The sequence below is a fragment of the Toxotes jaculatrix genome, chromosome 16, assembly GCF_017976425.1.
Source record: "Toxotes jaculatrix isolate fToxJac2 chromosome 16, fToxJac2.pri, whole genome shotgun sequence".
NCBI classification, from domain to species: domain Eukaryota; kingdom Metazoa; phylum Chordata; class Actinopteri; family Toxotidae; genus Toxotes; species Toxotes jaculatrix.
Window position 1 is genome coordinate 5,020,910 of NC_054409.1, and position 18,104 is coordinate 5,039,013.

Genomic DNA, 18,104 nt, shown 5'->3' on the forward strand with positions numbered 1-18,104 from the left:
TACTGATGTGGCATCAATGAATAGGATGAGCCCTTCAGTGTCAAGCAAACTTCAACAGTTTGAGATCCAAATCAGTCAATTTATCCAACATTTCACCGCCCCCCCCCCCCGCAAAAAAATTTGAGTTCTCTTACAGGCTTTCTCTAAACTAAAATCACGACCACTATAATATTGGAAGGCGCACATTTTGACTCAGACTAATTATGCTTTTTGTAATAAATGTCTTCATGACATGGTAATAGTCACACAACCACAGTCTTATCTGCTGGACTCTAAGCAGCTCCAGTGGACCTTCTGGGGGTTGAGGGAATTGCTCATGGACACCTCGGCCATGGTAATGAGTTAGAAAATCCAAAAAATGTGGATTTAAGTTGTAATTTCAAATAATTCCAATTAAAAGGCACCTTAAAACAGGAAGCCCTTTTAAATTTATTTTTAAATCTGTATGAACTTCGAGGCTTACAAAGTTAATTCATTAAAAATAAGCATTTAGAAATTGAAGGACTACATCATCTCCGCTTCCCCCAATTCAATGAGGAACAGGAGGAATCTTTTTACCTAAAATGTAAGACTCTCACTTTATTTTCGCTCAGTTTTGTAAATATTAATGCTCAATTATTACCCTGCCAATAAACTGGAATTTAAATTCACACCTGTCTTAATAGTACATATATTTGTTACGTATTCAGGAGTGCTTCGGTGATGAAGCTTTTATTTTGAAGTTGTTGACCCGGATGTAGCTAGCCAGTTGTACTGGAGCGGAGCCAGCGGCTGTCCTCACCCTGCCTCCTCCTTCCTCCGCGCCTGTCACAGAACAACAAGCCTTCATACGGAGGACCATTTAGGCTTCAGCAGACGACAGTCCTATCCACACCGCTGGAGGGGGGTATGGCTCGTTAGACAGCGGTCCACTGTCAGTTCACACACAGTGAGATGCCAAGAAAGTCGCGCTTCACCGACAGAGCTCGTCGAGGGTTTCGCACTGATTTGTGAGCAGCATCTCTGCGGTGCTCCTGTTCGTCGACGTTAGCCGGCTTGGCGAGGTAAGAAGAGATGTGGGATAGAGCGGCGGCTGTCAGGTCTTTATTACCTGAGTCGTGTTAGCTGGCGCTGGTTATCTTTGTTATCCAGACATGATTCTCCAGACGTTGCTGTAGTTAATGGAGTGCTGTCCTGACTTTGACGATGTTGGGGATGACAGAGGGCTCATGTAACGTTAATACGGAGCAATAGCCATGTTATAGGTTACGGCCCAATTAAGCTGAGTGTCATTAGTAGCTAGTTAGGCAGGCGAATCTTAACTGAGGTCATTAATGTCAACATTAGGTTACATTAGAGCTGCGTTCACGTTGCTAATTGGTGTATTCAGTTATCACTAGCTAACCCCGACCGAGTCCTCGTGGTTTTTTATGCGTATGTGTAGTGACACGCTTTTCTTCAGTCACATCTCCTTCATGTGTTCATTTAGTCTCGAGGCGGATGGCTCGTTAACGTTAAAGGTTTTTTTTGACCAATCACTACGTCCGCACACGTCTTGTCATTTTCACGTCAGAGACCCTGAAGCTGAATGAAAGCTGTCTGGTGTCTAAAGACAAATGTTCAATCCTGCACGGAAAATTTCTCGGAATTTTATTTTTCAGCTAAGAGCAATAGAGGTGTTAGAATATACACAAGCCACGCAGGTGTTTACGACCCCGTCCTGGTCATACATAACGCTGTAAGCTGAAAGCTGGAGGGTTTTTCGAGTAGCGCGTTCTTCAGAGATGCTTCACACATGATGTACAGCGGCTATGGTTATCCTGCAGTCTCTCTCAGGCGACACTGACAGCTTCCCTTCACATACAGATGAGCCATTTCTGAAACCTATTGCCTGTGACGCTATACTCAGTCATTTTCCGCGGAGTAAACTTTTCATTGGCTGTAAAATGATTTTAATTAGGCGCTAGCTTGAGCACTGTGACCTGACTGTGCGCTGCCGTGACCTGATTGCGCGTTCGCCTTAGCGAACTGGAGGTTGCCGCAACTGTGAGAATGAAATCTGGGACAACCCAGGTCAACCTAAAAAAGGTGACCATGTGACGCAGTTCCTCCATAGTTTCTTATTTCTGTTCATATTTAAGTAGGGCACCTGTGAAATGCTCAAGCATCTGCATCCAGCGGCAACCCCATGGATCAGAACCATGTCAGATATCAGCTCACACTGGTACAAATGGTACTTTGGTCTGGTAGCAGCTAGTTTCAAGATTTTTAACTAATCAGTTTTTTTTTTCTTGGTAATATTGTTACTTCTCTATATACACTGTTTCTCTGTTTGTTTGTGCTCAGGTGTGAAAAGTCAGTGTCATGACTGGAGCTGAGACTGAGGATGATATTCCATTAGGTGAAAGGAAGACTGTCACAGATTTCTGCTATCTCCTGGACAAGTCCAAACAACTCTTCAATGGGCTGAGGTCAGTTTTTTTTCTTACCCTGTTGTCTCCGCCGTCTGCCGTCTGCTGTAATGCAGAGCACGGGAATTATATGCAAAGAAACCAGCCCAGTATGCCGAGGGAATATTTTCATGTTGGCGGCTCTGCATGGCACAAAGTGCGTCCAGTGCCAGTGCAGGAAATGGCACACACCTTTATGTAAGGGTTCGGAGGCTGAGGTGGTAATTGAGTGTGTGGTGCCTCCAACTTTTGTGTGGGTGTCTGTCTTGTTTGGGTGCTGATCCTGAGCTTTTTAAGCAGATCAGGTATTGGCCCAGTTAAATATAAATGAATTGTAATTATACAGTTCATTTATATTTAGTACACTGAGTATAAACTGTGAGGGAAACACTTTTTCAACTTAATTTTTATTGACATTTTCAGGCATCAAGAAGGAGTTGGCATTAAACTTGTACAGGAAAGGGTCTGGCAATGAGATATATATAGTGGATTACATCTTAAAGACACATACTATAACTGTTAATCAAGTGTGCTATATCCTGATAACATGGTAGTCTCAAGGCAATACTTTCTCTGTAGGGTTATTTTGTTGACAGGTGCAGTGCAGTCATTGTGTGTTGGAGGGTTTGGCCGCAGTCATCTCTGTGTGAAGGCTTCGTTGCCAGCAGCCAAGAATATTTTAAAGAAATATTCATCCTGAGCCACGAGGATGTCTGGGATGTTGCCCAGGTATAATGTGACAAAGGAGTAATTAACTTATGTTTTGCAGAAGTTTTCATTATTTCTTCAGCAGTCTTTTTGCCAGTATGAAAAAGTTACGGGGCAAATTCTGAAAACAGAACACTCAGCCATTTTTTGGAGCCATTTTTTTTTGAGAGTGCTTTCAGCACTCATACCTCCCCTCTGAATACATTTTAGACTTAGAAATACAGAATTTCATATTATGTTGTTCCAACAGAACTCTCTCTAAAACCTTGAGCTGGTCTTTGCTGGACTCTTGTATCTCTAGCCCGGATTCTGTCTTCCATTTTGAATTCTGTTGGACTGTTGTGATACTCGATGTCTGTTGGTTCACTGTATAAGCTCTAAGTCTGAATTTAAAGCTTGTAACAGTGCAGGACGGTGTTGTAATATGATGATATCTATTCCACGGCTTTGCTCTCATGAATCTGATATTGACAGAGAGTTGTTCCAGACCTTGGATGATGTAAATGATTTATACATCTGGTATTGTGGACTACTGAACAAAATGACTTAAATACATTAAATCTGAAATAATTGAGGTAGTAAATCAGGCTGATACACATATTTGTAGTTAAAAATATATGTAGACTAGACATTTTTTATATTGGGAATACAAACAACATTAAATTCACATTTTGGCCACTAAATAGAGCGAGTGTTGCAGATGAAGTGGTAACTCCTGAATCTGACTTTCCCCCCCAATAATATGTAATAAAAATTTACAGATGATTAAAAAAAATGCCTTTAGTATCATCATCAGGCAAAAATATAAACCAGAATTGGAGATGAGTAACATAAGTCTGCATAAATGACTTGAACTGAGTCCTTGGGCTCTTACTATTTGTGGCTGTTATGACTACTTTCCTAATCTGGAAATTAAAAACTTTTTTTTTGTCTTGTGATTATGTAATTGAAACAATTATCAGCTCAGCATCACTGACCTATTTAAACCATTTATAGGCTAATTGTGATTGGTCGTAGACTGATTGGTGCTCTACTATCACAGTTGCACATTGCCATCTCAAATTTAATTGGACTGACATTGAACAATGACAGAAGTTAAACATCAAAACAGTAATATTACATATATATATATATATTTCTATATGTGTGTATGTGTAATACAGTACAAGCCAAAGTATTTCTTAAATTGAGCCCATGCTCTGAAGGAATGTTTAACCACTCGTGCACTGAATTTAAGCAAGAAATATTGTAGTAGAAATGAAAACAAGAGATACAGAAAATTAGAAATTGAAATCTTGTTGGTTTTCTTCAGTTTAAGGACTGAGATTGCTCAAAATGTTCCTGGTTTACTGTTGCCCCTGATTCAAGCACACACAACAAATGTAATGTGAGAGTTTGAGAGCAGTTGCTAATGGAATTCTGTTTATTCGACAAGCACCAGTTCACAGTGTTCCTATGCGCCACAGGTTTTTTTTTCCCGGTTACCTGGATTTTCCTACCAGAATCCAGCATGTGGTTTTATTTTTCAAATTCAGGCCTGGATCAAGTCCTCAGTGTGATTGTTGATTCAGCGCTTTTCAATGTCACAATAAGCTCAGAGAGAGAGTGTGGAGTGAAAATAGAGAGACTGGGCCATCTGGAATAGCAGGAGTTTTCCTGCTGAGTTTGTGAACCTGTCATCTGGTGGTGAGCCAAGCAGGACAATACTGACAGATAGAAAGAAAAAAAAAAAAAAAAAAAGGCCAGGCTCTTGAATCGGACTGATACATGGATGGATAAAACGATTTGATGCTTTGATAGATTAGATCTTATCATGTCTCCTTGATTTGGTACATTCTGCTTTTAAGTCAAACCATTTATCAAGCCAAAATACCAAACTTTCATTGGTTCCAGCTTCTTAAATGTGAGGATTTCCTGCTTTTCTTTTTGTCATTGTAAACTGATTATCTTTGAGTTTCGTCAGGCAAAACAAGCTGGTTTTGATCTGAGGCTGTCACCCTCAGTTCTTGGGAACTTGTTTGAAAGTTTCAAATATTTGCTAGTTATAATTTAGACCTTGTATATTTGTTGTGGTCACTGTATTTGTCTTTTAAAACACCAAAAAACCTGTTATCTGTTATTACCAGTCTTACCTGCTGTGTAACTGTATATTTTACATGGTTTTTATATGGTGATTTCAGTTTTTATTGCTTGTTTCTCCAATTGTAACATATTTGAAATCATAATGTAAAGATATAATTAGTGCAAATGCTGCTTTGTTTTTTAAATGAGGTATGATATTATTAAAAAAAAAAAAAAAAACTTTAACAAATCTTGTGGCAGCCCAGGCCTGTCCAGGCAGCTACCACACCCACTTTAGGAACTCTTGGTCCAAAAGTCTATATTTTTATACCAGTATTCAGTTAACACAAACGATACAGTGAACACCTCTCATTCACTATGATCACTATGACATAACTGTCTTTCACAGGATGTTTTATTGCTCTCTGATTGCTTACAAAGATGTCACGTGTCTCACTCGTTTCTCCGTCCTCCTCTGTTCCTAATCGTGCTCTTTGCTGCAGAGACCTTCCTCAGTATGGACACAAGCAGTGGCAATCCTACTTCGGACGGACTTTCGACGTCTACACTAAACTGTGGAAATTTCAGCAGCAGCACAGGTTATTTCCATCTCTTATCCCGTATCGTGCCGTCACATACCTAAATGGGGTCAAATTGTAACGCAGTACTGTGTGTTTCTCAGTTCATTAACACAAAGACAGATCCACATCACACTCTGGTTCATTGTTTCGTGCTCAGTATTGTGTTTTTTTTTTTTTTTTTTTGTGTATTTACTGACAGGCAGGTTCTGGACAGTCGGTATGGCTTGAAGAGATGGCAGATTGGGGAGGTTGCATCCAAAATCGGACAGCTTTACTACCACTACTAGTGAGTCAAACAATGCCTCAACCACACACATCTTGTTGTCTTTTTGTGGACAGTTTATTTATGATAGAGAAAATACTATACCGCGAATCATGCTATGATTGCGTCGTGTCAGTTTCAGGAGTCACATTCTCCCTGTAAAACTTTCATTCAAATGATATTAACAGTTAAATGTTATAGACCTAATCTTTTTTTAACAGTATTTGGATCAAGTAGCTTGTGAAAAATAAGGTGTGTCACATTAAAGCGGACTACAGCTACTATTTCAACGTGTCAGATACATGTTTAATCAACATTAAGGTAAATATAAGTCTCACAGTGGACTGGGTATCACCAGATGAACCGTATTAAAGGACCTGGACTGGGTTCAGTGGCAAAAAAAAAACTCTACTGGGACATTGGTACTCAGTATGTCTGTTAGACCTTAATGATACGCACCATGTGTTTTGGTGAGAAAACTCCACAGGGTGCTTGTTTTAATTGCAGTTTGTCAGGCATGTGCTGCCAGTGAAAGGCAACATGGATTTTTGTGTGAGATCAGATTTAACTTTTTTTTCTTACTGCATTTCTACTAATAAAAAAAAAAAGAGAGTTTTTAAGAAACAGTAGATTCGGTGAAACAGAATCAGGTGTTATTAGAAACGTGCTCCACTCCACACCTTTGTTTTTTTTTTCTAATCTGATCTTAATTCTCATTGACAGCCTTCGTACCTCAGAAACAAGTTACCTGAATGAGGCCTTTTCATTCTACTCAGCCATACGTCAGCGGTCCTACTATTTTCAGGTCAACAAGGAGGACAGGTTAGTTCGTGTAACTTTCTTTCATAACTTCAACTTATTACTAGGATATATTTATTGCTGGTTTAAGTAAATATTGGATTTCCTCAAATAAAAACTGTTAGTCAATTAAAAGCCAGGTCTCTGGGGACATGGTTGACATGAACAAATAAAAGTTGCGGTTTGTCTCCTCAGACAAGCTAGAGGGATTTTAATTTGTTACAGGATGAGCTGATTTTGTGTTAATGGTGTAATGCCTGTCTCTAACACGAGCATGCTTCAGATAAAGGTCTGTTATCTTCTGCAATATCTATATGATAATATACAGTCTAAAACTTTCCATTTAAATTTCTCAGCTACAGACACCAGCAAGAAACCTAAGATGTGTGGATTTGTTAATCTTTATGAGTTTTTATTATCTTCTCTTGTCTTTTATCAGGCCAGAATTAGTAGTGAAGAAGCTTCGGTATTATGCTCGCTACATAGTCGTCTGTTTACTGCTCAACAAGATGGACCTAGTCAAAGTTTTGGTGAAGGTATAGAAGCACCTCTTTTTTTTTTTCTTTTTTTTTTTTTAACTACAGCATGCTGTATGACCAAAACTTTGCTATGAGTATAACTGGATTTCGGAAGGTACATGAAAACAGCCCCTGCTTGTTATGAGCGCGACACCTCATGTTGCATTCATAACATTCATTTCAGTGTCTCACTATGGGATATGGACACACCTGTCCCCACCTCCCCCATGTAGAAATAAGAGCATGGGATTCCTGGGATTAGATTAGACGATGGGAAAGAATTCCCTGCACCTCAGCACACCGATCTTCAAGCACTCTTTACTTACAGTCCTGCAGAAACCTGGCGCAGAGACCTGGTGCAGGATGCGCTCTCTCTTTGGCAGCCTAGTATTTTTAGTATTCACGGACCAAGCCCAGAGGGCGAGCTTCTCTGTATGACTGAAGAAAGCAGGTCTTTGCACGGTGGGAGGGGTCACGAACAGCCGCAGAGGAGCCTGGGTTGTGTGCGGTGTGAAAAATTTTCATGGTCTCCTTACAATCAAGATCACTGGCTGTTAAGTTCTTATAATGATGAACAAAACTAGCAAAGCTCCATTGTTAATAAAAAAAAAAGACTCTAACTGGTGTACTCTCAAATATAAAACAAAAATAATCCAGGAAGATGAGTGCAGCATCTATAATTAATGAAAATCGACCATTAGAGCCATTAGGGCAGTTTTTTTTTTTTTTTACATGCAGTTCGGCTCTCTGTGAGCCTGGAGGTCCATTCATCAATGAACAGAGCAACTGCTGATGCAGTGGGTCAAAGCTGTATGACTCTAGCTAGCTGCTTATTTAGAGTAGGCATAATGGACTGACTGACTGATGCACCTGTGAATCAAATTTACAGACCACTTTTCCCCTTTTTTTTGTCCACAGTAGCTGTAACTTGGTAGGAAAAGCATAACACTCTTCAAGGCTTGGCTTCTAATTTGCGATTACCAACAATGTCCACGATATGACCCGTACATCCGCGGGCTAGCACGGTTTAGCTAACAGACACCAACACCAGCTGACCCACCGCCAAAGCTTCCTAGGAGGAACTCGTGTGGAAGAATTTTACATGCGCTAAGACATAGACCCACTTAGTTTGTATTAGGCTAATTCATCACACTGTGCCGCAGTCTGATTTACTATATCCTGGACCAGAATAAAGATAAAGGTCACCATTGTCCTTTTTTCGCAGTACACGATGGCCCTTGAGATGGAGGGAAATGTTTAAGCATTACGAAGACTGTCGTCCTAGTAGCTCTAGCCAGCTAACATGGCCACATTTGACACAGCTGCTCCGAACCCTATTCACAGTCTTCCTCTCGAGTGCGTAACTCAGACGGAAATCTGTCAGCAACTGTGAGCCTTCTGTGAGACAATATCAGATGGTCTGATACTGGAGATGTCTCACAGTCTGGTGACCCAAGAGGAGAAAAAGAATCCAGCATAAATCCCAAAAAAGGCTATTTCCTGTTTTGGGTGTTTGGTTATTTTTTTTTCCCATGTTCACCAACAAAAGACAGATGGATGTGCATCACAGTTTCCTGTTCACAGCGTGTCAAGCAGTAGGTGTACAGGAAGGTGCCTCAGTCTCTCCGTAGAGCTGCAGTATATCTACTCCGGTGCATTTTACAAACACACCCTGGCTACATTTTTGAATCAACAACCTTGAAAGGCCAAGATAGCTTTAGATTGAAGAGCTCTGACAAATGTCACAACATAACGCCGAGCCTCGGGCTGCTGAAAGTGCACAAGGGGGCGGTTGGGTAAAGGCACCTTGGCTTAAGTCCACCTTTGGGCGGGGAACACTGTGAACTAAGTCTTCCATGGATGAGAGAGCAGCAAGGTGTCATCCCGCACGGTTCTTGGCTTCACATCCGAGAGTGGAGCCAAATTCGTCCTTGGGACAACTTGAATATCCAAAATATCCTACTTTCCCTTATCAGAGAAAATGATCAGTTTGTCACCAGAGTGTGAATAGGCTTCCCTGTCACTTGGTATCTAGGCAGACTAGGGTTTCTAATAAACATACTGTATTTTTATTTTTATTTTTTTACCCCAGACATATAAGTACCCGCAGGTAGCCGATCCGGTGAAGGACTCTGAAGTAGATTCTTTTTTTAAAAATGGCTGTTGAGGTTTTCCTGAGAATTTGTGGGTTTGTGTTCCGTAGTGAGACACTGAAAGTGACGCACTGGCTTTACAAACAAAACTTTGATCACAGCTTCAGAATACTGGGGCAAGAAGGGCTCCCTCATGAAATTTGAATGAGACCTTATTTTCTAAATCTAGCACAAGTTAAACTTTTGCAGTACTTTGGAAAAAAAAAGTTGTTTGTAAATGTACCTAACCATATCTGGAACTCCCCACCCTCCTTTCTGATTCTCCTCCACCACCACCACCACCACCACCACCATCCCCACGTCCGCTTACCTGCAGGAGCTATCTGAGGAAATCGAAGATTACACACAGCGATTCAACACAGAGGATCAGTTGGAGTGGAACCTGGTTCTTCAGGAAGTGGCAGCTTTCGTGGAGGTAAGCAGCCCTCTGAATGTAACGCACCTCAGTACCAGCATGCAGAATAAATAAATAAAGATAAGCAAAGATTGTCATCTCTCTGTGCAGACTCCGGCTCACTCTCTCCGTGTTTTCTCTCCGTGCGTTTGGGTAAAACAGGCAGACCCAGTGGTCGTTCTGAATGACAACAATTCTGTGGTCGTCATCAGCAATCGGCTGCAGGAAGGAAGCGTGCCTCCGCTGGAACAAGGCATGGTGGTCGGGCAGCTCGTCCTTGCAGACGCACTAATCATCGGCAACTGTAACAACCAGGTTTTAACCCCCACTAATTCTAATTCACAATCCCTAATGCTTCATACACACCAACCAGGTTGTTGAGCAGCCTTATTGAAGAAAACAACCTGTATGACATGGAGCTCTGTTGTCTACGTTTAATCTCATAATGCCTCTAGTTTCAGTATGGATGAACTAAATTAGTTGTATAAACCGTTATCTATTTGATATGCATGTGCTTATAGAGTCATGGTGCATGCCATACACATACTCACTGTTTCTATCACAACAAGCAGTACCACAAGCCAAACTGGGACATTTTCTAACATTGTCCCACAGTTCTACCAGAAGTTGTCATTTCTACAGGGTGCCTTTAAATTATGGACTGTTCTGTTCTGAAATTCACATCAAACCATTCTGTCTTTATTAGAGCCAGGGTGCACTCGGTGAAATTCTTGGGGCGACATCTGAGACTCGGCCACAGATGGAGCTGAACAGGAAGCCTTATGTAGAAGCCTTATGGCCACTGATGACGCAGATGAGCCGGTGTCATAGGCTTTAGTAAATCCGACCGAACACTCGTATGATCACTGAAAAAGTTAGAAAAGTTTAGGAGAAGAACACCAAAGTCTTCTTGCGTGAGGTCCAATGTTTTACTGTCAGCTTTTTCTTTTCTTGACTTCCCTGAGTCTGACACACGAGGCTGCATTTGCCTTCTGCTCATCACAGCAGCACTAACACTTATGACTTTCAAGTCATCGGCCTCTAACAGAGTAGGGTGTCCATTCATGTCTGCATCAACGAAAGCAATGACAAATCCTCTAGCAATTATTCATTTTAATCACAAACACACTTAATGTTTGGGAAACCCAAGTCATTTTATGGAACTTGATTCATAAAAATTGGAAAATTTGGAAAGTAGCACCTTCTGTCTGGCACAAAGTCTGTGTCCACATTTATGTTGTTTATTCAAGTGTTATTTTACTGTGCTAGCATAATCAGACTTATTTCCTCTCTCAGCATAGCATACAGTTACTGTACAACACTTTCTACATCTCCCTGGTTTAGGAGGTGAAACTAGTGGTTGCAGTGCCCTCTGCTGGCTGTTTTATTGATTCCCCCCACAACAGGTACTTAACGTCAATGTTGGTTTTCTCCTTTTTTTTTTTTTTTTAGGTGAAGTTCAGTGAGTTAACCATCGATATGTTCCGCATGCTTCAAGCTCTGGAGAGGGAGCCTGTAAACCTAGCTACACAGTCCTCCAAACAAGGAACTCTGGTGAGTGTCATGACCTGAGGTGGAGAGTTTTTTTTTTGCTGAACCTTCTGGTGACCTGCTACGATGCAAGGTTTTTTTTTTCTTCTGTTAGATTTTACTCAAACAAACACAGGAAGTTGTGTTTTCATCCATATATTCAGTGGAGAATTCCCACCCAAAAAAAAAACAACAGTAAATATGTTGTGTCTCTTAAATGATAGGGTCTCTCTCTCTCTCTCTCTCTCTCTGGGCCAATCAGCACATACCTGTATGTCACCATGTTTTGGTCTGTAACTGCAGCTTGTGATTAATGCTGTTATCACTCCCTCAAGAGTTGCGTCATTCCCCAGTGGCGCCTGACTAATTTTGGGTGACGAACACAGCATCACCTAATAGAAGACTGGTTACAGTTACCCTGTCACACACAGTAAGTAAACGTGCACTGAAATCTGAACAGTAATAATATCAAACGTTTCTCCACAGGAACCCAATGAGAAGCCAGCTAAACGAGAAAACCCACACAAGTATTTGCTGTACAAGCCAACGTTCAGCCAGCTCTTTACTTTCTTGTCTGCCTCTTTTAAGGTCAGTATTCACTTCAGTCATCGTTGATTTCCAAAGCCGATTTGCGACACTGTAACTATTTAAGACTCTCAGGTTTCTACAGCTATTTTTTAATGTGGACATTCAAAGGTTGTTTTTCAGATTAAGAACGTTTCTGTAGCGGCGTTCTCTCTTACGGAGGGAATATTAATTGTAACAGAACTAAGTGGTTTACTGACTGACTTCAGTTCAGCAAATAAACTACACGTAGCACACAAGTCGCACTACTTTTCTATATCATCACATCATTTTTTTTTCATTGCTCTGATTTCCAGGAATTGCCTGCCAACAGCGTTCTGCTTGTTTACCTGTCAGCAACTGGAGTCTTCCCCACTGGGCATTCAGATTATGAAGGTAAAATGCCATTTACTGGACCCTGCACTTTATTTGCACACTATCATATGTAATATGCATGAAATGCTCAGCCAATTCTGCCCCAAACCATTTTAAATGTTTCTGTTTCTTTCAAAAGAACAAATGATATCTCTCTTCTTAATACAAATTCATTAAGATATTTACTGTAGGTTTCAGTTTTAGATGTGTATGTGCAATGACTAACTGTGATGCACCAAATCAGGGATCCTAGAATATACATACAAAATACGAGGGTACTTAAAAAAATTATATATATTTGATAGTTGTCTCCATTTTAGCCCAGCATCCGGCCTCTTAGCCTGGAGTGTCAGCTCTGTTGCATCACTTCCTGTTCTGCTGGGGGGGGGTGTTTTAGAAAGTCAGGTTATCAGCTAAACTAGGCTTATTTCAGTAAATCAGACTTACTGTTGTGAAATTCTCTTTGATAAAGCAGGTATCAGTAAGTCTGACCTGAGTTACCGTGGAAACATATCCCTCCAGATTAGTCAGGTCCTGGTCAGGTTAGTTTTCAGGCTCAGCTTCACCTCAGGCTGAGCCAGTGGTACAGTCAGTAGGTCAGAGTGAACACAGTGTTCTCTCCTTCTTCTTTTCTGTAGGACCATATGATTTCGGAGGAGTTCTCACCAATACGAATCGAGATGTAGTGAATGGAGAGACAGTGCAGAAGAGGAATCAGGCCCAGAAAGAAATGCACTGGTGAGAAAAAAAAAAAAACTCTTCAGTGTTATATTATTTATCTGTCTGTCAGATGAATGTTTTATTTATTATTACCAGCAGAACCAATGTTTTATTTTTGCTTGTTGTGACTAATGAGAAATAACATCTATTTGACTCTGAGCTGCCCCCCCCCCTCTGTGCTAATAACAAGCATAGCAACTCTGCCATGTACACACAACTAGCAACCTGGGAAACAACTGACTAAAAATCCTTGTGTTCAACCTCTCCCAATGAGCTTATTGGTAACATGAAGGTAGCTTCCTGATATTTACTTGTTCGTGTTGCAGCCTTCATCCCGGGGACTTGTTTCCTTTCACCCGGAAGCCACTTTTTGTCATTGTGGATTCTTCAAACAGCACAGCCTACAAGGTATGTCAATAGGTGAAGTTACCTGGGAAAAAAAAAAAAAAAAGCTGGTTTGTTCTTCACGCTCTGAGCTTGAACTGTGAGTGAGTTTTAACATGTGCAAAGTTCAGTGATGCAAAAATAATTGTACATGAAGTCCGAATTATCGTATTTAATATTTTGTGGGAGGCCCTTTGTAGTCAGTGACTGCCCAGAGACATCAGCAGAGGCTTTCGGATCTTCCCTGGTTACTCTCTCCCAGACCTTCACCAGCCTCCTTAAGCTTTTTCATGTTGTGGGGCCTCAGGTCCAGCTCAGTTGGACTTAGATCAGTTGACAGACTCAGCCCGTCACAGATGTTCCACCTCTTCACCCTTAGAGTTTTATTTACACTGTTTCATCAGTCTGTTGTTTCTTTTTTTGTTGGTTAATGTGGTTGAGATGAAAAGAAATGAGGATATTCAGGGTTAAAAGTGGAGATGGGTAACCCAGACGAATCCTGGCATCATCCCTGTCATTTCAGCTGTATGCACTCCACAACCGACTGGGACATCATACGGCTCCGCCCTCTCCTCTAAGCTCTAATGGTTTGGAAATGAGGAGATGAGCCAGTAAGAACCAGTCAATAATTTAGTAATCGCTTAAGAATGAATCACAAAGCCCGTTCTGTGCAGTGGTTTTAAATGAGCCCCCCCCCCCGGTTGGCACTGTAAACCGGCTCAAATTATAACTGAGACTTGACATTTTAATGCGGTATGTGTTATTTTATTGCAAATTAAATGTGCTGAAGCTGAGAGCTTGAAGAACAAAAAGTGTTCAAATATTATATTTTATATGATCACGGTCTGAATGTATGTTCTTATAATTAACACAATGTTTTGTGTCCTTTCTTTGTCCTAATAGAATTTCACAAATCTGTTCGGCCAGCCTCTGGTGTGCCTACTATCACCTACAGTATATCCCAAAAGTGTACAAGGTGTGTGTTACTGGAGAACTGTTTGTCATGTAGTCAACAAAGTCCTTGAAAAGACCAAAACAACAGTAACTTGGCCTCCAGTCGGACTCAGCTCATGAACTTGATGACTTGATCAAATCATAAAAAGACATAAAAGGCTCAGCAATTTCCAGCTAGACATTGTAGTTTAAAAAAGTTACTCAGACAAGGAAATAGTGCGTTTCTTGGGGACTATTTTCAGCGGTGGATTAACCCACATTTGGTGCTCCAGTCAGTATTTGGGACAGCAGCACAGTGTGTGTGTGTGTGTGTTGGACTGAGTCAAAAATGTCACCCAGTGCAACAGTGTGGCTCACTGAATCTCTTACCTGTGCCCTGTCTCCTTGTTTTCCCTGTTCAGATCAGTCTCAGCGTGGGAGCCTCTTCACTCTGTTCCTCTACAGCCCGCTCTTGGCTTTCTCCTCGGTTTGCGGTTTAAACAGCGTGCGGCGAGGACTGTGGGAGAAGGCTCAAGAATTTCTTCGCAAGGTTTACCGTGACATTGGGCAGATGATAACGCGATCACGGACCATAGGTAAAACACATCTGCCGCAGATTTGAAATTTGTTCACTAGCACCATCTGCGATGCCAAATCAGTGTGTAGGCTGCAAATATCAATATCTGTCCACAGATAGCTATAAGATTGTGTTACTAGATGCTGAATACTTGTGCTTTCAGTACTGACTTTCAGACACTGCATGCTTCTAGTGCTCCTGAGAACCTACCTGTGATGAATAGATTGTTGTAGATCATTTTGTTCATCTAATCTGTCCACTAATCTTTGTTTTTTCGCAATGTCGTCCGCACAGATCAAGCCTTTTTGCAATTCTTTGGTGACGAGTTCCTCCGACTGCTGCTGATCCGCTTTGTGTTCTGCTCAGCGGCGCTGAGACTGCATAAACTGTTCCGGGTAAGTCAGTTCCCATCCTTAGTGACCAGAAACTGTTTATAAAACCAGTATCTAAAGCAGGAAATGAAGATGATCAAGTAAAAAAACAAAACAAAAAACAAAGTGGGAACAATGACTAGTTGTTCATTTAGTTGTTCAAACACACATGTGTGTGAACACGTTGGTGTAAAATGTGTGATGTAGAGTTTCATCTGATGTTTTCTCCTTGGTGTACCGTGACTATTCCCACACTAAGCCAGTTTCATCCTGCTCTCTCAGTCTCTGCCCTCCATCCAGACTAAAACTGTGTTTCTTCACCCTAAAAAAAGAACTTTAACAAAGCTCCACTTTAGTGTTTCAGTGTGTGTCACCAAAAACCACCCAGTGTGTTATGATTTACAGTCAGGTAGTTGGACCCTAATGTAGGACACAGACTGTAAGGTACAGTTAGGATTAACCAGAGGCAGTTTATCGTAACAGCTGATATCAAGTCTCTAATGTAGAAATGCAAGCAGGCAGAATAATCCAGTACAGGAACAGCAAACCGATCCAAGTGGAACAGATCCAGGGTCAGTGTCCAGGAACAGAGACCAGAGAGCAAGGCAGAGTGGAGACAGGACTGGCACTGAGCGTGGCGAGGGGAACTGAGAGACAGGTTCAGGAGAACCTGGGACAGAGCAGGACTTAGAGAAGACACTCTGGATAGAGTCAGCCGCATGTTACTGCGAGTGAAATGATGATCTGATGAAGAGATGGAATGAAGGACTGGTGTCCTTTTACTACAGGTAAGGGGTGTGGTTAACTGGAACGATCAGGTACAGGTGAGCAAGGGAATTCTAAAGTAGGTCACACGTTCTTCTGTCCACGCTGAAAGACAGTTTATGATAACTAGTAATGATAGAAAGCTTCCGAACTTTTAATAGATTCCGTGACGTTGTGTCTGACGTTGTGTCTGAGCAGGAGTCCCGGAGCTTCCCGGAGTCGTACCCGGAGCTGCCCAAACAGGACACGGTGGAGAGCAGCCTCCTACAGAAGCATATTTTGGAGCTGGCGACCATGCTGGACGTGCAGAGCCTTTTTTGGGACGATTCACTGGAAGCCTACTAACATCTTCACAGAAGGGGGGCAACATGGCAAACATGTACATACAGACTCGACTGCCAGAGCCCTCACAGTTCTCCTTCTGTTGGGTTTTTTTTTTTTGTTTTTTTTTAAACAGGTAATGAAATAACTGATTCAGCACATCCAAGTTCATGTCCTGCATTTAACTGTTACTTGTAAATGTAGTGCAGCATTAAAACGTTCACATAGCTAAAGCTAAAGAGACTTTAATATAGTGTAAATTCCCCGTTCTGAGTCTCAGCGGCCTGCCTGGTAAATATAAACGTCATTTAAGACACAAAAACAAACAAATGAGAGAACTCGAGAAAAAAAAAACAAAAAAAAACCTTTTTTGGACTCATCGTTCCTCATCCAAAGGTTCAAAACCTGTGAGTTCCTCATGTCAGGCAGCTGTGAAGAAGTTGGCCGTGTTGGTTGTGTGATTTGTTATGTTTTTTAAAATAATATTTCTCGTTGTTTATCAGAGGGACGGTTGTGTGAGGGTGAAGGATGGAGAATGCGGGGAAAAATCTAAGTGAGGCTGGTCCTGAGAGGGAGGACAAGTGTGATGGAATTAGAAAAGATTTTTTTTTTTTTTTTTTGGAAACAGCTTGTTTTGTAGCAGGCTGAGGTGCATCAGCTTTTTTGTTCCGTTGCTTGTCGCAGGACTTTCGCCAGTTGTGAAGATATTGCGCTCCTTCCGCGCCGGTTCCTGGCAACCCCCTGCCGTTGTCCGTAGATTTGGTCCCCTGTGCGTTTTTGAAACAGTAGTTGTTTTGTTTTTTTTTTTCTTATCACTGTGCTGTAATCTGCATGCAAGAAAAGACAAAGACGTGTATCCATTTTTGTTCTCTTATCCACAAAGAATGGCCTCCACCTTTAGGGATGGAGGCCACGGTTGTAGATTTTGAAGTGGCCTGGGTTGTGGAGTTGTGGGTGTGAGCACATGTGTTTCACAGGCCTGTACATTTAGAGCTGAGTCGCCAAACAAAGACAATCTAGCGAAAAGGTAACTAACTTTATATGTCACTGATAACATTAGCACCATTCCATTTATTACTCTTATCACGTGACTTGCTGCGTGTTTAGCTCAAACTGAATCTCATTGGCATTGCTTCCTTGTGAACTGCTGGCAGCACCGGTCATCTCCCTGTCGCCTTTTGTTGGTGAATGAAGTGGATGTCCAAACTGAGCCTGCTGATGGGCCTTAAACCTGAGCAACCTGAGGAGCTTGTGTGTGCTTGTGACCGAGGCACAGTTATGCTGAGGCAGTGCGGTCGGTTGGCAGTGGAAGGGGCTTCCCATGATTCCCTGGGCTTTGATATAGGCCAGTATATTATCATTCGTCCCTTGATCTCTGGGTCGTCCCTGTGTTTGACTTCAGCAAGCTGCTGTCAGAATTAAACCCCTCATGCAGTCTCACAGTGCAGTCTTATAAAAATCAACTGTGTGCAAACCACGTTCAAACTATTTGAGGATATTGTGTATAATTGTGTATAATAGTTCTTGTGCCTCACAGAACAGACCAGTCATCATTAACAGGGGCCATTGTAACCTCAGTTTCTGCCCCAGGCATCAGTGTCACACCCTGACATTTGGTTCAAGACAAAAAAAAAAAAAACGAGTGAGCAAACACCACTGA

The 18,104-nt window shown here is 41.6% G+C and overlaps 1 protein-coding gene across 1 annotated transcript; it reads left to right on the top strand.

Annotated features, from left to right (window-relative positions):
• Positions 1–783: 783 nt before the first annotated feature.
• Positions 784–18,104, top strand: scai (suppressor of cancer cell invasion). The gene is made up of 17 exons (XM_041059533.1): positions 784–1,043; positions 2,326–2,450; positions 5,702–5,797; positions 5,979–6,065; positions 6,765–6,863; positions 7,279–7,375; positions 9,827–9,925; positions 10,067–10,219; positions 11,357–11,458; positions 11,921–12,022; positions 12,316–12,394; positions 13,012–13,111; positions 13,420–13,501; positions 14,381–14,453; positions 14,833–15,006; positions 15,282–15,382; positions 16,322–18,104. Exons 2-17 carry the CDS (start codon positions 2,344–2,346, stop codon positions 16,466–16,468), a joined length of 1,698 nt encoding a protein of 565 aa, XP_040915467.1. The 5' UTR covers positions 784–1,043; positions 2,326–2,343; the 3' UTR covers positions 16,469–18,104.